Source organism: Dryobates pubescens, chromosome 24, assembly GCF_014839835.1.
Source record: "Dryobates pubescens isolate bDryPub1 chromosome 24, bDryPub1.pri, whole genome shotgun sequence".
Lineage (NCBI taxonomy): Eukaryota > Metazoa > Chordata > Aves > Piciformes > Picidae > Dryobates > Dryobates pubescens.
In genome coordinates this window covers 2,392,979-2,415,326 of record NC_071635.1, presented here as the reverse complement: position 1 = coordinate 2,415,326, position 22,348 = coordinate 2,392,979, and the positions used below count along the sequence as shown (strand labels likewise).

General features: G+C 58.5%; 1 protein-coding gene across 1 annotated transcript in view; it reads right to left on the bottom strand.

The window, feature by feature from the left end:
* The window catches only part of ADAMTS3 (ADAM metallopeptidase with thrombospondin type 1 motif 3), a 58,410-nt gene that overhangs the window by 6,000 nt on the left and 30,062 nt on the right, over positions 1-22,348 (bottom strand). Inside the window, exons 5-17 of the mRNA XM_054172499.1 lie at positions 11,572-11,783; positions 10,183-10,266; positions 9,132-9,288; positions 8,183-8,288; positions 7,141-7,284; positions 5,815-5,947; positions 4,978-5,091; positions 4,126-4,271; positions 3,309-3,484; positions 2,633-2,766; positions 1,465-1,588; positions 1,167-1,247; positions 37-200 (exon numbers count right to left, since the gene is read on the bottom strand). Of these exons, the coding sequence (XP_054028474.1) occupies positions 37-200; positions 1,167-1,247; positions 1,465-1,588; positions 2,633-2,766; positions 3,309-3,484; positions 4,126-4,271; positions 4,978-5,091; positions 5,815-5,947; positions 7,141-7,284; positions 8,183-8,288; positions 9,132-9,288; positions 10,183-10,266; positions 11,572-11,783 (1,775 nt within the window). The remainder of the gene's footprint in view (positions 1-36; positions 201-1,166; positions 1,248-1,464; positions 1,589-2,632; positions 2,767-3,308; positions 3,485-4,125; positions 4,272-4,977; positions 5,092-5,814; positions 5,948-7,140; positions 7,285-8,182; positions 8,289-9,131; positions 9,289-10,182; positions 10,267-11,571; positions 11,784-22,348) is intronic.

Below are 22,348 nucleotides of genomic sequence, written 5' to 3'. Positions count from 1 at the left end.
CCCCAGCAGCCAGCCCCTGCCTGCCAGGGGACCTACCAGCACCACCACAGCGTCGTGCAGGGGCCCGGCGGTGTGCAGGCTCTCTGTCTCCTCCTCGATGCTGTACTCCCACTCCAGGCCCAGGTCGATGAAGGAGCGGGACCTGGCCTCCTCCCCCTTCCCGTTCAGGATGTAGTGTCCTGTGGCCTGGTTCTTAATGGCTGGGAGGGGGGACAGCGTGCCAGCGGTGCCTCCACTCCGGCACAAGGCATCTCAGCAGGCTTTAAGTGCACCTCCTGCCTCCCTCCCTCCTTCCCTCCCTGCAGTTACCAAAGGGAGGCTTTCCCACCCAGCTTTAGCTCCTTTTTGGGGTGCAAATGTGCACACAGCAGGTCAGTGAGGAAAGAGCTGAGGAAGCTGAACCCCTGAGGATCTGCCTGGGGTTGGGTCCTTGACCACACTTCAAAGTCGTGCCCATGGGTTCATAGAATGGGTTGGGTTGGAAGGCACCTTCAAGGTTATCCAGTTCCAACCATCATCATCATCATCATCATTACTACTTCTAATTATCATAGTTAATTATTAGATGTAATTCCTATTATTTAGTTATTATTATCATTATTGTTATTATTGCTACTCCTTACTGCTACTTAATTATTATCACCACCATTATTGTTGTCATCGTTATTATTGCTGCTACTACTGCTTATTACTACTTAATTGTTATCATTATTGTTGTTGTTATTGAAAGAGAGATTGGCCACTGGCATGGGCTGCCCAGGGAGGTGGTGGAGTCCCCATCCCTGGAGGTGTTTAGGAAGAGCCTGGCTGAGGCACTTGGTGCCATGGTTTAGTTGATGAGATGGTGCTGGGTGAGAGGTTGGACTGGATGATCTCAAAGGTCTCTTCCAACCTGGTCAATTCAATTCAATTCAATTCAATCCTACTCTACCCTACCCTACCCTACTCTACCCTACTCAACTCATGCACCTTGGGCAGCAGTTTGAGAGCCCTGAAGAACTCCAAGGAGAAGCAAAGGTTTGTCTGCTGAGAGCCTCCTGCTGCACGACTCAGCCCTTACCCCCTGCAGGTATCTGCCTGGGAGGTTTTGGGTTGGTCCTCTCAGGTTCTCCTACCTCAAACCAACACCCCCCCCACACACACACCCCTCCAGGAGAAACACTTACCAAGGAAGTGAGGAGAGGCCTCATCTTCTTGGATGAACACATGTCGAGCCCCAGGAGGGATGTCAAACATCTTGAGGTACCCTTTGGCATGGGCAGCAGCAGTGGAGGGGAGAGGGGATGGGAAGAAGAAGTGACAGCCACGGTTAGGAGGGCATGGCCTCACCTGGCAACTGCAACCACCACACTGCTCCCAGTGCACAGCAGCTGGCAGCTTGCCTGGGGCTACCCCAGAGCAGCCTGCAGGTGTGACAGGAACAGCAGAGGCAAGAGAAAGCAGAGGCAGAGAGGTGCTCCCTACCAAGCTTCTTGGGCGTGCGCGTGAAGGTGCCCTTCACCGTCTGGCAGTGGGAGTTGTCCCCGCCGCAGACACCACACTTGTCCTCCACCTTGTTGGAGCCAATCTCCTTGTCACAGCCCACTTTCTGCAGAGGGGAGAGCAGAAAACACACAAGAGAGGAGGTTTGCCCTTGCTGGCCAGCTGGGAGTTAGGGCAGGACCCCGCTGCACGATCGTAGAAGCAAGGAAGGGGTTGGGTTGGAAGGGGCCTTAAAGAAGGCTCCCAGCTAGGGGTGGGAAAGAAAGGAGCTGGGAAAGAAAACCCACACTCAGAGCAGCCAGTTGCAAGAAAAATGCTGGGGTTTGGGCTGGTTTTGTTTTCTTACTGACATCTCCTTCCAGGAAGAGAAATAAGGATAAAAGGAGAAGCTCTTGGCATGGGCAATCCCAGGGAGAGCACCAGGCTGGAAGCTGCACACAGAGCTCTTCTGAACCACAGAGTCCTACAGTGGGTTGGGTTGGAAGGGACCTTCAAAATCATCCAGTTCCACCCCCCTGCCATGGGCAGGGACACCTCCCACCAGCCCAGCTTGCTCAAGGTCTCATCCAGCCTGGCCTTGAAACACCTCCAGGGAGAGGGCATCCAGGACCTCCCTGGGCAACCTGTGCCAGTGTCTCCCCACCCTCACTGGCAAGAATTTGTTCCTCATCTCCAGATCAGTCAATCAATGCAGAGAAGAAGTCACCAGCCCAGTGCTGAGCTCTTCAATCTCAACACAAATCATTTGTACATCTTCATGGGAAGATCAGGAAGTGACTCCTGCTGTGTGCCCACCCCACTCTGAGCTGCCACCTGAGTCATTCTGATGGAGGTGGCCTTGGTTTCTTTTCCCAAGGAACAATGGACAAGAGGAAACAGCCTCAAGCTGCCCTAAGGGAGGTTTAGGTTGGCCATGAGGAACAATTTCTTCCCCCAAAGCATTGTCAAGGCCTGGCCCTGGCTGCCCAGGGCAGTGGTGGAGTCCCCAGCCCTGGAGGGCTTTTAAAGCTGTGGAGATGTGGTGCTGAGGGACCTGGCTTTGTGGCAACTTGATCCTAAGAGCCTTTTCCCAACCTCAGCTCCTGGCTGGCTGTAAGCAGAGCTGGCCTGGCACACAGCCCAGTGCTGAGCCCAGGGCACTGCCACTCACCACACACTCCCCACGGACACAGATGCTGTAGGGATCCCTGTAGGAGCAGCGAGTGCCATCGTGTGCCAGCTGCTTCATGGAGGCAACATCCCCAGTTTCTTTGGACTGGCAGTACAGGTGGCATCTCTTGTTGGCTGTGGGGCAAGGAGAGAGAAGTAGATGCAGCAGTTAGCAGCAAGCACAGCATGGCAGGGGCTGGAAGGGACCTTTGGAGATCACCCAGTCCAACCCTCCTGCCAAGGCAGGGTCACCTAGAGAAGGCCACACAGCAACACAGCCAGGTGGGCTTGGAAGGTCTCCAGAGATGGAGACTCCACCACCTCTCTGGGCAGCCTGCTCCTCAAGTTAAAGAAGTTCCTCCTCATGTAGAGGTGCTTCAGAAGAGCATCCCAACTCCAGGAGGGAGGAGAGCATGACAGCCTCTGTGCTTGCCCCTGCAGGTCTGCTGGGCTAGGTCACAGTATCACAGTACATTAGAGGTCAGAAGGGACCTCCAGAGATCACCCAGTCCAACCCAGAGCAGCACCACCCAGGGCAGTGCTCACAGGAATGCATCCAGGTGGGTTTGGAAAGTCTCCAGGGAAGGAGACTCCACAACCCCCCCGGGCAGGCTGGACAGAGCCAGGAGCAGGAGCCCCAGGAGCGGTGGGAGGGGGCAGGGCAGGGCAGCACGTACGGTCAGGGTGCTCGTAGGGCAGCCAGTGGTGCTTGCTGCTCTGGTGCTCGAAGTGGGCATTGCGCTGCTGGCACTGCTGCGCCCTGAAGTCCTCAAAGTGCTTGGGGCACTCCTCAGGGTTGCACAGCTGGAACTCAAAATTGACCCCAGCACAGTCCTCACCCCCATTGATGGGCCTGTGAAGAGAGGCACGTTCAGGGGACTCAAACCCTCTGGGGGTGGTTCCTCTCAGGCTGCCCTGCGGCTCGCTGAGCTCCCACCCCCCAGCCCGCGCTCTTCGCTCTCCCACACATCAGCTGCAGCCCCACCATGGCTCCCCACAGGCTTTGCTCTGGAGAGCTGCCAAGGCCAGCACATTACAGCTCCCACTGTGCACCTCATCCAGCTGCAGCTGCAGGTGACCTGGTCATCTCCAGTGGGGCTAAACTCTTCCCAGTGAGCTGCACCTACACCCAACACTGCTTAAGGAGGACAAACAGCACATTATAGAATTGTCAGGGCTGGAAGGGACCTCAAGGCTCAGCCAGCTCCAACCCCACTGCCATGGGCAGGGACACCTCACACTGCAGCAGGCTGCTCACAGCCACATCCAGCCTGGCTGCAAACACCTCCAGGCAGGAGGCTTCCACCACCTCCCTGGGCAACCTGTGCCAGGCTCTCACCACCCTCCTGGGGAACAACTTCTCCCTCACATCCAATCTCAATCTCCCCATTCTTAGATTCCCCCAGAACGCTCCTGGCTGCTGTGGGCTTCACCCCAAAGTGCCAACCCCTGAGAGTGCCCCCTGGCAGCCCTCCCAGCCGCCTGCAGACCTACATGGGGTTGTTGCACTGGCGCGTGCGGAAGCGAACTCCGGTCCCGCAGCTCCGGGAGCAGGAGCCAAACTTGGTCCAGGCTCCCCAGTTGCCATCTTGCTTCAGCTGGTTGGCGTTCTTCCACATGCAGTGACCTTTGTAGCACCACTGAGAGACACCAGGCCAAGCCAGGAAGAGGGATGAGAACAGGAACAGAACCCCCACCCCGGTGTACAGCCGCAGCGGGGATCAATATAGCGTCCCGAGGGGAGCTGCTGGGGTGAGAAGGGAGCTCCTGGAGGACAGGCTGAGACCTCCAGAGGTGTGAAGCTCAGCATAGGATGGCTCAGGTTGGAAGGGACCTCAGAGATCATCTCCTCCAACTCAATGCCATGGGCAGGGGCACCTCTCAAATGGACTCAGCTGCTCAGGGCCTCATCCAACCTGGCCTTGAACACCCCCAGGGAGGAGGCAGCCACAGCCTCCCTGGGCAGCCTGTGCCAGCGTCTCAGCACCCTCATACTGAACAGCTTCTTCCACAGCTCCAGTCTAGCCCTGCTCTCCCTCAACTTCAAACCATTCCCCCTTGTCCTGCCTCTAAACACCTTCATGAGAAGTCCCTCTGCAGCCTTCCTGCAGGATCCCTTCAGCTATTGGCAGGCAGCTCTAAGGTCCCCCTGGAGCCTTCTCTTCTCCAGGCTGCACAGCCCCAGCTCCCTCAGCCTGTGCTCACAGCAGAGCTGCTCCAGCCCTTGGATCATCTTTGTGACCTCCTCTGGACTCACTCCAACAGCTCTGTGTCCTCCTTCTGCTCAGGACACCAGAACTGCTGGGTGGATTTTCACTAGGCACAGAGGGAAGCCATGGCACTCACTTTCCCAGGGGCACACTCTGTCCCATCCAGTGGAGGTCCTTTCTTTGTCTTACAGAAGTAGGGGTTGTCTGGGTGGCTGCACCACAGCTGCTTGCAGGGGTCGAAGGTTCGGAACTGAAAGAAAGAGAAGGTGAGATGGGGCTCAGGGTTAGATCACAGAGCCATGGAGTCACAGCATGGCTGGCTTGGAACAGCCCTCCAAGGTCATCCAGTCCAGCCAGCAACCCAACCCCACCATGGCCACCAAACCACATCCCCAAGTGCCATGGCCACAGGTTTCTTGCACACCTCCAGGGATGGGGACTCCACCACCCCCCTGGGCAGCCTCTTCCAACCCCTGACCACTCTGGCAGCAAAGACATTTTTCCTCCTCTCCAACCTAAGCTTCCCCTGGCACAGTTTCAGGCCATTGCCTCTCCTTCTGTCACTTGAGACTAGGGAGCAGAGCCCAAGCCCCACCTCACTGCAACCTCCCTTCAGGGAGCTGTAGAGGGCAATGAGGTCTCCCCTCGGCCTCCTCTTTTCCCAACTAACCATCCCCAGCTACTTCATAGAATCAACCAGGTTGGAGAAGACCTCAGAGATCATCAAGTCCAACCTATTACCTAATACCTAACACTTCAGCTGCTCCTCCTGAGGTTTATTCCCCACGCAAGGTGCAGCAGCACAAAGTGGCAGCACACGGCACCGCCACGCGGTGCTGACGCGCCTGACCCCCAACCCGGGGGGCCAGCTTTCCCCCTCTCCTCTCTACAGGAGATCTCTTGAGCTGCTCTTCAGTCAGGAGAGGAGGACACTGGAGCTGCTGGCCAAGGGCAGGCCCAGCTGAGGACTCACTGCTGTGCACATCCTGTAGCCCACGCCGAAGTCGAAGCGGCACTGCTCGTCCATGGAGTAGTTGATGCCGGGCAGCTCGGGCAGCTTGGGCCAGTCGTGTTCGAAAGGGTCGTCCAGGAGACAGTCATAAGAGCTGTGGAAAGACACTAAGGCTCAGAGCACCAGCAGGTGCTTCTCCAGCCTCTCTCTGTCCTCTTTACACAGGGTGTGAGGGGGTGGAAGGCGGCTCTGGAGATCATCGAGCCCAACCCCTGCTGCCAGAGCAGGGCCATAGAAGCTAGCACAGGCAGGTAGTGATTGCTCCCCAAGCACAGACACTGAGTTGTTTGAGCTGGAACAGGCTCTAAGATCATCAGATCCAAGCATCAACCCACCACCACCATGGCCATCAAAGCATGGCCCCAAGTGCCACAGCCACATATGCCCTGAACACCTCCAGGGGTGGGGACTCCACCACCTCCCTGGTCCCTGCTGTAGGAACTCTACAGGGCTGAACATCCCATGGGCAGATTCTACAGCACCCCCCCCTGCATCTGCTGGGGTGGGGGTGTGGAGGATTACCTCCAGCCCTTCCCTGCCCTGGTGAAACCTGCACTTGGCTTTCCTGTCCCCAGAGGTGGAAACCAAACCCTCCTCCCCCCCCAGTGCCAAAGGCAGCATCTCAGCATGCTTTGACCTGGCTTCCACTGACTCCATGGAGCTCTGCAGCAGGACACTGCTACTGTGACACCACATCCCTTAGCACCACATCCATGTCTCTTCTGCTTATTTGGAAGAGGGCCTTTGGACAAGCCAGGGAAGAAAGGAACCACAGAAGGTCTTGGTTGGAAGGGACCTTTAGAGCTCATCTAGTCCAGACCCCCTGCAGTGAGCCAGTGACACCTTGAAGAGAGCCCAATCCATCCTGGCATTGAATGCCTCCAGGGATGGGGACTCCACCACCTCCCTGAGCAGCCTGCTCCAAAGCTTGATAACCCTTCCTGTGGAGAGACTGTTCCTGATCTCCAACCTGAACCTCCCCTGGCACAACCTGAGGCTGCCAGATGCACAGAGTTATCCTCCAGAAACCAAAGGCACATGGAAGCCACCAGCTACTTGATGCCAAGTCTACCAGAGAAGCTCCTGGCAGAAGATGCCACGGGCTTGGAGTGCAGCCCTCAGCCCTGGGCTAGAGCTTTTCAGGTCTGGATTGGAAGGGAGGGAGAGGGGGAAAGGGGATGGCCAAAAAAGCGATGAGAAAGGGCTGCACCAGAGGAGGCCAGGGCTGGAGATGGCGAGAAGCTTCTGTTGCCTCCACTAAAGCCAGGGGGCCTGCTGGGTCCTTACTGGATGTATCTTCTGAGCTCCTGGCCGCTGCACCTGGACCAGTGGTAGCGGTGGAAGGCAGCCTGCACCAAGGGAGCCATGACGCTGCCCATGGCCGTCTCATCTCCACACCTGTTCCCTTGCCCGTCGTGCTCCATGCCCAGCCTGCAACACACAACCAGCATCAGGGCCCTGGCAGCTGCTGCCCCTCAGCAGCTCCTGCCCCGGGCATGCAGAGGGCTCTCCACGCCGCCCTGCGAAGGGGACCTGCTCCTGCCTTCTGCAGAGACCACCTGCAGCTCAAACTGATCTCTGACACCACAAGATAGAGTCATAGAACTGTCAGGGTTGGAAGGGACCTCAAGGCTCAGCCAGCTCCAGCCCCCTGCCATGGGCAGGGACACCTCACACCACAGCAGGCTGCTCACAGCCACCTCCAGCCTGGCTGCAAACACCTCCAGGCAGGAGGCTTCCACCACCTCCCTGGGCAACCTGTGCCAGGCTCTCACCACCCTCATGGGGAACAACTTCTTCCTCACAGCCAATCTGAATCTCCCCACTTCTAGTTTTGCTCCATCCTCCCCCCAGTCCCATCACTCCCTGACACCCCCAAAAGTCCCTGCCCAGCTTTCTTGCAGCCCCCTTCAGACCCTGGAAGGCCACAAGAAGGGCTTGATGTTTATTCAGCCAGCCAGCCAGCAGAGATCTTGGCTCCGTCACTCCCAGCCCAGCACTCCTGAGGTGGTGCCAAATCTAACAAATCATCACTCAGCAAGGAGAAAGAACTGAAGGATGTTTGACAAGCTGCTGTCTGCACTGCCTGAGCCTTCCAGCTTCTGATCCTCTCCTCACCAAGAGAAGGCATCCCCCCCTCTCCCTTCCCTTCTTCTCCCTCCCACTTCCCTCTTCACCGCCGAGCCCACTGCTGGATCCCAAGGGGAGGGAAGTAAAACCCAGGGAGAGCTTTCAGGTGGAGCCCTCAAAATCAAAGCAGGGGAAGCAAGCAGGAGGAGGAGGAGCAGCACGTTGTGCTGGCCACCTGGTGGTGTGGGCTCAGACTTACACGTGCCCAGTTTCATGAGCAACCACGAAGGCTGAGGAGAAGCCGTCCTCGTGGTTGAGGGTGCAGCTGCGGACCGGGTGGCACATGCCAGTCACAGGGGCATAGCCTGCAGAGAGACAGCACAGCAGGCAGCTGCAGGAGCATGGAGGCACTGCACACACACACACAGCCCACACAACACACACATCCCCCCCACACACCCCCTCTGGCACATCTCCAGCTGGACAGCTAGGACATTGCTTCACCCAGACTCTGCACTGGCATAACCCACACAGGATGCTAGGGGTTGGAAGGGATCTCTGAAGATCTTTGAGTCCAGCCCCACTGTCAGAGCAGCATAGAATCCAGCACAGGTCACACAGGAACACATCCAGATGGGGTTTGGAAGGCTCCAGAGAAGGAGACTCCACAACCTCTCTGGGCAGCCTGCTCCAGGGCTCTGTCACCCTCCCAGTGCAGAAGTTCCTCCTCATGCTGAGGTGGAGCCTCCTGTGCTGGAGTTTATATCCACTGCCCCTTGTCCTATCCCAGGGTGCAAGTGAGCAGAGCCTGTCCCTGTCCCCTCCCTCTTGCCTCCCAGCCCTCAGCTATTGATAGACATTGATCAGATTCCCTCTCATTCTTCTTCTCTCCAGACTGAACAGCCCCAGGGCTCTCAGCCTCTCCTCACAGGGCAGTGCTGCAGTCCCTGCATCATCCTTGCATCATCCTTGCAGCCCTCCCTTGGACTCTCTCCAGCAGATCCCTGTGCCTCCTGAACTGGGGATCCCATAACTGGCTGCAGTATTCCAGGTGAGGCTATGTGGTGGCTTTACTGCCCAGGATCAGTTCCCTGAGCTGCCAAGGCGAAGGCAGGAGGGTCACAGCTGCTGGCGCGACATCTGCTAAGAAAGCCACCCCCCCCGGGACCCCAGGCTCAGCCAGCTGTGCCCCAGCCCAGCTGCATTACCTTGCATGCCAGCAGGCCCAAAATCTTGCCTGGTTAGGAAGATGGCATGGTCGTGGTGCTCGGCGTGGCTGGGGTCTGCCCTCTGCTGCTGGTACGCCCAGCGACAGACGTTCTCCAGGCTCCTCGAGGGGTTGCCCCTCTCGATCAGGCTAATGGACTGAGAGGGCAGCAGGTCAGGGCCAGGAGCTCCTGCCTCGGGGCAGGGCACTCACACAAGCTTTGCTTTGCCTCCAGCACCAACCAGGTCCCCGTTTCTCTCCTCCCAATACCCTCAAAGAACTGACCCCTTGAATTGGTTGGGTTGGGAAACGACCTCGGAGATCATCGACCCCAAGCCCACCGTGGCTGTCAGACCACAGCCCCAAGTGCCATGGCCACAGGTTTCCTGAAAACACCCTCCAAGATCACTGACTCCAACCAGCAACCCAACCCCACCATGGCCACCAAACCATGGCCCCAGATTTTGGGAACCCTCCGGGGATGGGGACTCCACCACCTCCCTGGGCAGCCTCTTCCATTCCCTGACTACCCTTGCAGCAAAGACATTTTTCCTCATCTCCAACCTAAGCCTCCCCTGGCACCATTTCAGGCCATTCCTCTCCTTCTATCCCCTGACACTAGGGAGAAGAGGCCAACCCCCAGGTCACTGCAGCCTCCTTTCAGGGAGCTGTGGAGAGCGATGAGGTCTCCCCTCAGCCTCCCCTCCTCCATACCCCTAAGGTTGCTCAGCTGCTCCTCCCCAGCCTTGTTCTCCAGAGCCTTCATGCTCTACATTCTCAGTGCCTTCAGCTGATAATATTCATCCCACCATTATCACCAGGAGCCTTCTCCCACCTCAGACAGCTAAAGAGGATCTGAGGGAGGCCACCAAGTGCTCCAGGAACATCCCAGCCAGATGTTCTAACAGCTGGCACTAGGGAGGACTCCTCACACTTTGGAGAAGGAGCAAGCAGGGCAGTGCTCCTCCCCAGCCTGTTCCATAGCCCTGCATGGAATGCAGGGGGAGCACAGCTACAAAGAGGATGAAGGGGGAGTCCAGAGCCTTGCTCACCTTTGCGTACCCCAACATGATCATGCGGACCAGCACGACGTTGATGTGGACCCCCAGGGACTCATCGTGGTAGATTTCATTCACCTGAGGGGGGGAAGAGCAAGAAACTGCCTCCAGCACCTCCACATCTCTCTTGCACTGAGGTGCCCCAAAACTGGACACAACACTCGAGGGGTGGCCTCACCAGAGCTGGGCACCAGGGACAGTCCCCTCCCTGCTCTGCCACGAGGGAGCTCAAGGCTCAGCCAGCTCCAACCCCCTGCCATGGGCAGGGACACCTCACACCACAGCAGGCTGCTCACAGCCACCTCCAGCCTGGCTGCAAACACCTCCAGGCAGGAGGCTTCCACCACCTCCCTGGGCAGCCTGTGCCAGGCTCTCACCACCCTCCTGGGCAACAACTTCTTCCTCACAGCCAATCTGAGTCTCCCCACTTCTAGTTTTGTTCCATCCCCCCCCCCCCCCAGTCCTATCCCTCCCTGACAGCCTCAGAAGTCCCTCCCCAGCTTTCTTGGAGCCCCCTGCAGATCCTGGAAGGCCACAAGAAGGTCTTCTCAGAGCCTTCTCTTCTACTAGCTTCTCCCTCTCTGCTACCCTCAACCCCATGAACAAAAGAAGGGACAAGAGAGAGAAGCAGAGAAGTGAACACCAAAACAATGCAGCCAAGGTCAAGCAGAAGCAAGTTGGTATCTGGAGGGAAGAGGGCAGGGAGGAAGAGGGCAGGGAGGAAGAGGGCAAGGAGGAAGAGGGCAGGGAATAAGCTCTTATGGTGGCTCTCTCTCCAAGAGGACTGTTTAGAATCATCTTTGCTTTCCTTTCTACACCCAGCTGTGATTTATTTCCATTTCACCACTTTTCCCTTCCAGACCCTGTGAAAGAACCAAACCTTAAAGGCACAGCCTAAAACCACTTCAAGGCACAGCCCTAAATGCTGCCCACCCCATGCAGGCAGGGCTGGGGAGGGGAAGAGGGGAGGGGAAGAGGGGAGGGAAAGAGGGGAGGGAAAGAGGGGAGGGAAAGAGGGGAGGGAAAGAGGGGAGGGAAAGAGGGGAGGGGAAGAGGGGAGGGAAAGAGGGGAGGGAAAGAGGGGAGGGAAAGAGGGGAGGGGAAGAGGGGAGGGGAAGAGGGGAGGGGAAGAGGGGAGGGGAAGAGGGGAGGGGAAGAGGGGAGGGGAAGAGGGGAGGGGAGGCAAGGCAAGGCAGGGCTGGAGAGGGCTGGAGGAGAGGCTGAAGGAGGTGGGGAGAGGAGGGGAGGGGAGGTGGGGAGAGGAGGGGAGGGGAGATGGGGAGAGGAGGGGAGGGGAGATGGGGAGAGGAGGGGAGGGGAGATGGGGAGAGGAGGGGAGGGGAGGGGAGGTGGGGAGGGGAGGGGAGGTGGGGCGAGACTCACGATGTTCATGAGGGTGAGGAGGTAGTTCTGCACATGCTCCTTGCCGTGGAAGCGCACCACCGAGTCGTCCACGCCCAGCAGCACCTCGATGTTGTAGTCGTCGCCGTCGCCCTCCCCGCCGGCGTGCCGGCGCCGCCGCAGGGGCTCCCGCAGCCGCCGCTCCAGCCCCCCCGCGGCGGAGCTCAGCTCCCCCAGGCCGCCCAGGAACGGCTCTGCAAGGCACAGGGCAGAGGTCAGCGGCGCCCGCAGCCGGGCTGCAGGTAGAGGATCTGGAAGGTCCCCTCCAGCTCCGGCCGTCCTGGAGGGCGGGAAGGGTTGGAAGGGACCTCTGGAGATCGAGTCCAACACCCCACCCCCACCCATGGAATCCAGCACAGGTCACACAGGAACACATCTTAGGGGTTGGAAAGAACCTCTGGAGAGCAAGCCCAAGCTCCCTGCCAGAGCAGGAGCACAGAATCCAGCACAGGTCGCACAGGAACACATCCAGATGGAGCTTGAAAGTCTCCAGAGGAGACTCCACAACCTCTCTGGGCAGACTGCTCCAGGGCTCTGTCACGCTCCCAGTGCAGAAGTTCCTCCTCATGTTGAGGTGGAACCTCCTGTGCTGGAGTTTCCATTCATTGCCACTTGTCCTATCCCAGGGTGCAAGTGAGCAGAGCCTGTCCCTGTCCCCTCCCTCTTGCCCCCCAGCCCTCAGCTATTGATAGACATTGATCAGATCCTCTCTCAATCTTCTCCTCTCCACACTGAGCACCCCCAGGGCTCTCAGCCTCTCCTCACCAGGCAGTCTCCAGTCCCTGAATCATCCTTGTAGCCTTCCCTTGGACTCTCCAGCAGTTCCCTAGCCCTCCTGAACTGGGGAGCCCAGAAGTGCATCACCACTCCTGCATCAGGCAGGGCTGCAAAGCAGCAGGGCGATCAGGCAGGGCTGCAATGCAGCAGGGAGATCAGGCAGGGCTGCCATGCAGCAGGGCGATCAGGCAGGGCTGCAATGCAGCAGGGTGATCAGGCAGGGCTGCCATGCAGCAGGGCGATCAGGCAGGGCTGCCATGCAGCAGGGCGATCAGGCAGGGCTGCCATGCAGCAGGGCGATCAGGCAGGGCTGCCATGCAGCAGGGTGATCAGGCAGGGCTGCCATGCAGCAGGGCGATCAGGCAGGGCTGCCATGCAGCAGGGCGATCAGGCAGGGCTGCCAAGCAGCAGGGTGATCAGGCAGGGCTGCAATGCAGCAGGGTGATCAGGCAGGGCTGCCATGCAGCAGGGCGATCAGGCAGGGCTGCCATGCAGCAGGGCGATCAGGCAGGGCTGCAATGCAGCAGGGCGATCAGGCAGGGCTGCCATGCAGCAGGGCGATCAGGCAGGGCTGCCATGCAGCAGGGCGATCAGGCAGGGCTGCAATGCAGCAGGGTGATCAGGCAGGGCTGCCATGCAGCAGGGCGATCAGGCAGGGCTGCCATGCAGCAGGGCGATCAGGCAGGGCTGCCAAGCAGCAGGGCGATCAGGCAGGGCTGCCATGCAGCAGGGCGATCAGGCAGGGCTGCCATGCAGCAGGGCGATCAGGCAGGGCTGCCAAGCAGCAGGGCGATCAGGCAGGGCTGCAATGCAGCAGGGTGATCAGGCAGGGCTGCCAAGCAGCAGGGTGATCAGGCAGGGCTGCCATGCAGCAGGGCGATCAGGCAGGGCTGCCATGCAGCAGGGCGATCAGGCAGGGCTGCCAAGCAGCAGGGCGATCAGGCAGGGCTGCCATGCAGCAGGGCGATCAGGCAGGGCTGCCAAGCAGCAGGGCGATCAGGCAGGGCTGCAATGCATCAGGGCGATCAGGCAGGGCTGCCAAGCAGCAGGGTGATCAGGCAGGGCTGCCATGCAGCAGGGCGATCAGGCAGGGCTGCCAAGCAGCAGGGCGATCAGGCAGGGCTGCAATGCGGCAGGGCTGCAATGCATCAGGGCGATCAGGCAGGGCTGCAATGCAGCAGGGTGATCAGGCAGGGCTGCCAAGCAGCAGGGCGATCAGGCAGGGCTGCCAAGCAGCAGGGCGATCAGGCAGGGCTGCAATGCATCAGGGCGATCAGGCAGGGCTGCAATGCAGCAGGGTGATCAGGCAGGGTTGCCAAGCAGCAGGGTGATCAGGCAGGGCTGCCATGCAGCAGGGCGATCAGGCAGGGCTGCAATGCAGCAGGGTGATCAGGCAGGGCTGCCAAGCAGCAGGGTGATCAGGCAGGGCTGCCAAGCAGCAGGGTGATCAGGCAGGGCTGCCATGCAGCAGGGCGATCAGGCAGGGCTGCAATGCAGCAGGGTGATCAGGCAGGGCTGCCAAGCAGCAGGGTGATCAGGCAGGGCTGCCATGCAGCAGGGTGATCAGGCAGGGCTGCAATGCAGCAGGGCGATCAGGCAGGGCTGCCAAGCAGCAGGGTGATCAGGCAGGGCTGCAATGCGGCAGGGCTGCAATGCATCAGGGCGATCAGGCAGGGCTGCAATGCAGCAGGGTGATCAGGCAGGGCTGCCATGCAGCAGGGTGATCAGGCAGGGCTGCCATGCAGCAGGGCAATCAGGCAGGGCGATCAGGCAGGGCTGCAATGCATCAGGGTGATCAGGCAGGGCGATCAGGCAGGGCGATCAGGCAGGGCTGCCTGGGCTTCATGGTGCCCTCTGCCCGGGGCAGAGGTTTGGTGCCCAGCCTTAGGAGCACTGCTCTCAGCAGGAAGGCTGTGGGGCTGTCTCCTGGAAGCAGCCCAAAGGGAGAAGGAGGAATTGCATTCCAGGAGGCTGGGAGGGCTGCGGCTGTGTCCCTGCAGTGCCCTGCTGCCGCTGCAGGCCACACAGGCAGGCTTTCCAGGAGCAGCATGATGTCACCCAAGCTTGAGTTTCCTTTTGGCAAAGGCTTCTGACCCAAGCAGCAAGGGTTTGAGTCGCCTCATTGAGCCTCTTCCTGAAAGCCCAGCTGGCAGCAGCGGCTGGGGAGGCTCCACAGCTTCACTAACTCAGCAGCAACACCACCAGAGGCAGGCTTGGACCAGGCTGGGAGCACTGCCCATCCCTCCTTAAGGAGCCTGCTAGTGGAAGCAGCATCCCCCAGGGCAGCTGGATGCTGCAGGGACTAAACCATGCCCTGAAGCAGGACACCAGCCCAGCCCCCAGGGTCACTCCGGCCCCTCCAGCAGCCTGGGGAAGCCCCTGGTCCCTTCTGCTTATTTGGAAGAGGGCCTTTGGCCAAGCCAGGGAAGAAAGCCACAGAAGGTCTGGGTTGGAAGGCACCTTTAGAGCTCATCTAGTCCAGAGCCCCTGCAGTGAGCCTCTTCCTGAAATGCTTCCAGGCATGGGGACTCCACCACCTCCCTGGGCAGCCTCTTCCAACCCCTGACCACTCTGGCAGCAAAGACATTTTCCCTCCTCTCCAACCTAAGCCTCCCCTGGCACAGTTTCAGGCCATTGCCTCTCCTCCTATCCCCTGAGACTAGGGAGCAGAGCCCAACCCCCACCTCACCTGGTCCTTTCAGGGAGCTGTAGAGAGCAAGGAGGTTCTGGGCTGTGCTGGAGCTTGTGTGCTCTGCTCTGTGTTGGAGCAGATGACCTCTAAGGTCCCTTCCAACCTCAGCCACCCAATGACTCTCTGAACCCAAGGAGGATGAGCTTTCTCCCTCATCTTCCTCAGCAGGTTCAGCCCCCAGCTCCACTTTCACAGCAGCTGAACTCCCACACTGAGGAATCAGAGAGACAAATTCCTCTGCCCTGACCTGCAGCCCAGCTCCCTTCCACCCTTCTTGAGATGATTAAGCAAATTCCAGCTCAGTTTATGTTCTCCTCAGTGGGACAGTGGCTGGTGGAAGGACAAACAAAGAGGGATTAGGGGAAGGTCTGGGTCTCTGGGGTTGCAGGATTGTGCCTTCAATGCATGCACTCAGCAGGCCACACCACAAACATCATCTTGCTTTGTTGTCAAGACTTCAAAGAGAAAAGAAAATGCTGTGGGGTGCTGACTGCTTCCAGAAGATCCTTGCTTGCCTGGCAGCTCAGCAATTCCAGCTGCAGGAGGATGCTGGGGAGGGTGGAAGAGCTCCTGCACTGCACTCCTGGTCGGCTCTGCAGAGCCAGCTTTGCTCTCTGACTCTTCCCTTCCCTGCTCCACCAGCAGAAGTCCTCAGCACTCCACTGTATGGAGTGGGGATGCCATGGGGACACACCAGACAGGGACCCAGGGACTTCCACCTCTGCAGCAGCAGAAACTTCTGTGCTGTGAGGCTGCTGGAGCCCTGGAGCAGGCTGCCCAGAGAGGTGGTGGAGTCTCCTGCTCTGCAGACATTCCAACCCCACCTGGCTGTGTTCCTGTGGGACCTGTCCTAGCTGACCCCACAGAACCACAGAATGTCTTGGGTTGGAAGGGACCTGTAGAGGTCAGAGCTCATCCAGAGCCCCTGCAGTGAGTCAGCAACACCTTGAGGTCAGGTAGCTGAGAGCCCAACCTGGCACTGAATGCTTCCAGTTATGAGGACTCCACCACCTCCCTGGGGAGCCTCTTCCAACCCCTGACCACTCTTGCAGCCAAGACATTTTCCCTCCTCTCCAACCTAAGCCTCCCCTGGCACAGTTTCAGGCCATTGCCTCTCCTCCTATCCCCTGAGACTAGGGAGAAGAGATCAACCTCCACCTAGCTGCAGCCTCCTCTCAGGGAGCTGCAGAGAGCAATGAGGTCTCCCCTCAGCCTCCTCCAGGCTGAACACCCCCAGCTCCCTCAGCCCTGTGCTCCAGACCCTTCCCCAGCCCTGCTGCCCTTCTCTGGACCTGCTCCAGCCCCTCAGTGTCCTTGTTGGCGTGAGGCCCCCAAAGTGACCCCAGCATTCATCTCCCAAAGCTGCCTGCTGCAGAGCCCCACCTCAGGGAGTGTTTTTCCCAGAGGTCAGCTCTCACTTTGGGCCTCCAGGCTGCCTGCCTCCCATGGCCACCAGCACAGCCCAAAGCCCAGGGGCTGACCATCAGGGGCAGCCCCAGCTGTTGGGTGGCTTCTGCAGAGATGAGCATTCAGAGGAGGCAGCAGAATGGAATTCCCAGGACTCAGTGACATAAAAGGAATAACTGAGTGTGTAAAAGCTGGGGGGGTGGGGGGGGGGATGTGGCAGGACCTTTCTGCAGCCCAACCAAAACAAAGAGAACTTCAAACACCCTTCCAACCCCTGGCCTGAGTCACAGAGCAAAGGGGTGCTGGGCAATGGCTCATTTCCTTCCACTGTCTTACTAGGGGGTTCCTCCTTAATGTAGCTGAAAGCAGGATTGTCCTTAATTGTTCAGATGGCACTAAGTGGATTCCAACCTTCCGACAAGACAAAGCCCAACAGCTGCTTGGTTTGGGGGGCTGGCCCTCTGCTGAGCCCTCACACCTGCAGCCACTGCGACCCCACCAGCAGCAACCCACTGCCCAGCAGCAGCAGGAGACACCTGGGCTGCAGATGAAAGCCTGCATGCATGACAGGCTGCTGAAGGGCACAAAGCCCCCAGCCTGCACCCCCCAGCAGATGGCAACCCAGCAGGAGCTTGGCAAAGTTCTCCTGGCAGCTGCCAAGCTGCTCCTCAGATGGATTCTCTCCAGGGAGGCACTGAGGTAGGCTGCCCTGGGAGGTCGTGGATGCCCTCTCCTTGGAGGTGTTCAAGCCCTTGAGCAGCCTGCAGCAGTGGGAGAGGTCCCTGCCTATGGCAGGGGGATGGAACTGGATGAGCTTCAAGGTCCCTTTCCAACCCAGGGCTCTCTGCTTAGTCTGGAGGGTGGCAAGTTCCCAGCAAACTCTGACTGGGCAAAGGTGTAAGGTGATGGAGCTCACCTAAACCATGGGCAGGGACACCTCCCACCAGCACAGCTTGCTCAGGGCCTCATCCAGCCTGGCCTTGAACACCTCCAGGGAGGGGACAGCCAGAGCCTCCCTGGGCAGCCTGTGCCAGAGTCTCCCCACCCTCACTGTCATCAGTTTCTTCCCAATCTCCAGCCTCAATCTCCTCTCCCCCGGCTCAAAGCCATTGCCCTCCTCCTGTCACTCCCAGCCCTTGCCCAAAGTCCCTCCCCAGCTCTCCTGCAGCCCCTTTCAGGTCCTGGAAGGCTGCTCTCAGGTCTGTCAAGAATGTCTTCCTCCTCTCCAGATCAATCAGTCAGTGCAGGGAAGAAGTCACCACCTTGGTGCTCCCTGTTAAAGAGCAACCGATAACTAAAGGCAGACCCAAACCATCCTGTGCTGCTTCTGCCTTCTAGTAGTAAGAGTTCATCCTGGCACTCCCAGCCCTTGTCCAAAGTCCCTCCCCAGCTCTCCTGCAGCCCCTTCAGGTACTGGAAGACTGCACTAAGGTCTCCCTGGAGCCTTCTCCAGGCTGCAGAGCCCCAACTCTCCCAGCCTGTCCCCACAGGGGAGGTTCTCCAGCCCTCTCTGATCATCCTCCTGGCCCAAATTGCCAGATTCCAGCTGACTTCCCCTGCACTGGGTCCCACTTTCATTGTTCCTCCTCCTTGCACTCCCAGCCCTTGCCAAAAGTCCCTTCCCAGCTCTCCTGGAGCCCCTTTCAGGTACTGGAAGGCTGCTGTTAGTTCTCCCTGCAGCCTTCCCTTCTCCATGGCAAGGCAGCAGAAGCAGCAGCTGGAGCAGAAGCATGGATGGAGCCTGGCAGCAGCTGGAGCAGAAGCATGGATGGAGCCTGGCAGCAGCTGGAGCAGAAGCATGGATGGAGCCTGGCAGCAAATGACACCAAGGCCTTGATCCCAGGGGCACAACCTCTCTCCTGCCCCATGGAATCTCAGCCATGCCTCCACATTCCACTGGCCTGAAGATGAAGGGACAGCTCCAGCTCTGAACTCTGGGTGAGTGCTGCTGAACTCAGGTCCTGCTTTTCATCCCCAAATGCACTGGAGGTCAGCATTCCAAGAGCAACAAACATCTCCCAGGCCCAAAGCTGCTTCCAAGCAGCACATGGACCACGAGAGCATCCAAGATAAAGGAGGGGGAAGTTATGCAGGGAGCAGTCCTCCTCTGACACCACATCAAAAGAGGGGAGGGGTGAAAGCACCACCAGAACATGCTGAGCTGCACAAACAAGCTCTGGGCTCTCAACAACAAACAGCTCCCATAACACAACTGGAGAAAAGAGAGGGGGGAGAGGAGAGGGAGGAGAGGGAGGAGAGGGAGGAGAGGGAGGAGAGGGAGGAGAGGGAGGAGAGGGAGGAGAGGGAGGAGAGGGAGGAGAGGGAGGAGAGGGAGGAGAGGGAGGAGAGGGAGGAGAGGGAGGAGAGGGAGGAGAGGGAGGAGAGGGAACAGGAAAAGAAAACTCCTCCTGTTCCTGAGCTGGAAAGCAAAGCTCCCAAGGCAGCTCACAGTGCAGCCCTCAGACAGACAGAACCTGCCTGGGATCTGGGGAGCTTAGAGCAGGGGGGTTGGAACTGGATGATCATTAAGGTCCTTTTGAACCCAAACCATTCTATGAATCTATGAATCATGGAGGTAGAGAATGGGTTGGGTTGGAAGGGACCTTCAAGCTCATCCAGTCCCAACCCCCTGCCATGGGCAGGGACACCTCCCACCAGCACAGCTTGCTCAGAGCCACATCCAACCTGGCCCTGAACACCTCCCAGGGAGGAAGCATCCACAGCCTCCCTGGGCAGCCTGTGCCAGTGTCTCCCCACCCTCACTGGCAACAATTTCTTCCTCATCTCCAGCCTCAATCTCCTCTCCCCCAGCTCAAAGCCATTGTCCTCATGCTGTCACTCCCAGCCCTTGTCCAAAGTCCCTCCCCAGCTCTCCTGGAGCCCCTTCCAGGTCCTGGAAGGCTGCTGTTAATTCTCCCCTTCCCTGCCAAGAATGTCTTCCTCCTCTCCAGATCAATCAGTCAGTGCAGGGAGGAAGTCACCACCTTGTTGCTCCCTGTTAAAGAGCAACTGATAACTAAAGTCAGACCCAAACCATCCTGTGCTGCTTCTGCCTTCTAGTAGTAAAAGCTCTGGGCAGGAGCAGCTGGGAAGTGCTGGAAGCCCTGCAGAGATGTTGTTACTTATTCTTGGCAGGGGAAACCTCTGCAGACTGATTAAAAGGACTTGAAATAACTCAGGGCTCAACCCCGTGGAGGCAAATTGAGCAACAGCACCGAAAGAGCAAAGCAGAGACTCCACTGCAGCTGTTTGCAGCTCCACTTGTGATCAGTGGTAGTAAAACAACCCCAAAGCCAGCATTTCTTTGGCTGTGGCAGAAGCTTGAGCAGAGCCCAGCTGTGTGGTGCTGAGGTTTAAAGGGGAGATTCTTCCCAGGAGTGGCCAACATGAAGGATTTGGGTCCTGGATGCTGGCTGAGTGTGGGGTTCACCCTGAGCAGTTTGAAACTGAGGTGATGAGTTGGTTTTGTGAACTGGAGGGGTTTCTCTTCATGGCATGGGTTGGGCTGGAAGGGAATGCTCAAGGAGCAGCCAGTCCAACCCCCTTGCCAAGGCAGGGGCACCTAGAGAAGGTCCCACAGGAACACATCCAAGTGGGTATTGGAATGTCTCCAGAGAAGGAGACTCTACCACCTCTCTGGGCAGCCTGCTCCAGGGCTCCAGCACCCTCACATCCACACCCTCAGCAGTTCCTCCTCATGTTCAGATGGAGCTTCTCATGGTCAGGTTTGTGCTCATTGCCTCTTGTGCTGTCACTGGACACCTCTGAACAAAGCCTGGTGCCATCCTCCTGCCACCCACCCTTGAGGTATTGATCAGCATGGATGAGATCCTCCTCAGGCTGCTCTTCTCCATCCTATGCAGCCCCAATCCTCTCAGTCTCTCCTCACCAGAGCTGTGCCAGTCCCCTCAGCATCTCTGCAGCCCTTTGTACAAGGGAAGTTCCTAGACCCACAGACTGGGTTGGGTTGGAAGGGACCTTAAAGCTCATCCAGTTCCAACCCCCTGCCATGGGCAGGGACACCTCCCACCAGCACAGCTTGCTCAAAGCCTCATCCTAGCTGGCCTTGAACACCTCCAGGGAGGGGACATCCACAGCCTCCCTGGGCAGCCTGTGCCAGTGTCTCCCCACCCTCACTGGCAACAATTTCTTCCTCATCTCCATTTGTCAGAAGGAAAGAAGGTGTGAGACTGGAACAGGATGAAGGACAAGTGTGCTGCAGCTGACCCATGGGGCAGCTTGGGAACAACCCTGGCTCCTGCACACAAGGGTTGTGGTGGAAACAGCAACAGAGACTTCTGCAGGCTCTGGGGGAACTCCACCAAGAGGATCAGCTGCTGGAGAACCTCCCCTGTGGGCACAGGCTGAGAGAGTTGGGGCTGTTCAGCCTGGAGAAGAGAAGGCTGCAGGGAGACCTTAGAGCAACCTTCCAGTGCCTGAAGGGAGCTGCAGGAGAGCTGGGGAGGGTCTGTTGAGAAGGGCCTGTGAGGGCAGGACAAGAGGCAGGGGTTTGAAACTGCAGCAGGGCAGAGTTAGGCTGGACATCAGGAGGAAGCTCTGCACAGTGAGGCTGAGGAAATAGTGGAACAGGTTGCCCAGGGATGTGGTTGAGGCTCCATCCCTGCAGACATCCAGGATCAGACTGGATGTGGCCCTGGGCAGCCTGCTCCAGCTGGAGCTGTCCCTGCTGCCCACAGTGGGGTTGGCCAAGATGCCCTCTGAGGGTCCCTTCCAACCTGCTGCATTCTGTGACTCTGTGACACAGCAGAGAGGGATCTGAGCCACGCTCCCAAGGCTTCCCCTGGCCACTGCTGAAGGTCAGAGCCAGCACAGCTCTCCCTCCCTCCCTGGCTGGCTTTTCCTTCCCAAACCGCAGGGTGTTTGACAGCCTGGCCCAGCTTTCCCACGGGCCAGGAGCAGCCAGCTTGCCTCAGACACCAACTCACTCCCTTCCAACCCAAACTGCAGGCTCAGCCTGGTGTGTGTCTGCTAATGACCTCCAGGATCCCAACCATCTTGCCCATCTCCTCCCGCGTCACGAGGGACGCTCCAAGCCACGATCAGGGCCAAGCCCTCTGGCAGAACCCTGCTGTCTGCAGAGCAAACAACAGCTGGGCCATGCTGTTACTCCATGGTGGGGTGTTTTTTCACTGCTGCCCTTTGGAAGGATTCATGCACTTTGGTAACCCACAAATAGAGCTGAAGAAACCTGGGAGGGGAGCTAGGAGCGAGGACGAAGCTCTCCTCTGGGTCATCCCCAGGCGTGCTCCGGTTCTGCCCAGCAGCAGCTTGCTCCTCCTCCTCCTCAGCACCTCAGAGGGACAAAAGGAATGGCCCTGGCAGAAGGAAAGTGCCACCAAGAGAGAGCCCAGCCTGCCAGGCAACCACTGCAAGCATCCAGATCCCTTGTTCAAGGCACCCAGCAGCAATTAGGTTGCCCAGGGAGCTGGTGGATGCTGCATGAATGCACTGGAGGTCAGCATTCCAAGAGCAACAAACACCTCCAGAGCCAAGCTATTTCCAAACAGCACATGGACCACCAGAGCACCCAAGAGAACACCTCCCTGGAGGTGTTCAAGGCCAGCTAGGATGAGGCCTTGAGCAAGCTGTGCTGGTGGGAGGTGTCCCTGCCCATGGCAGGGGGGTTGGAACTGGCTGAGCTTTAAGGTCCCTTCCAACCCAACCCAGTCTGTGGGTCTAGGAACTTCCCTTGTACAAAGGGCTGCAGAGATGCTGAGGGGACTGGCACAGCTCTGGTGAGGAGAGACTGAGAGGATTGGGGCTGCACAGGATGGGAAAGAGCAGCCTGAGGGGGATCTCATCAGTGCTGATCAATACTTCAAGGGTGGGTGGCAGGAGGATGGCACCAGGCTTTGTTCAGTG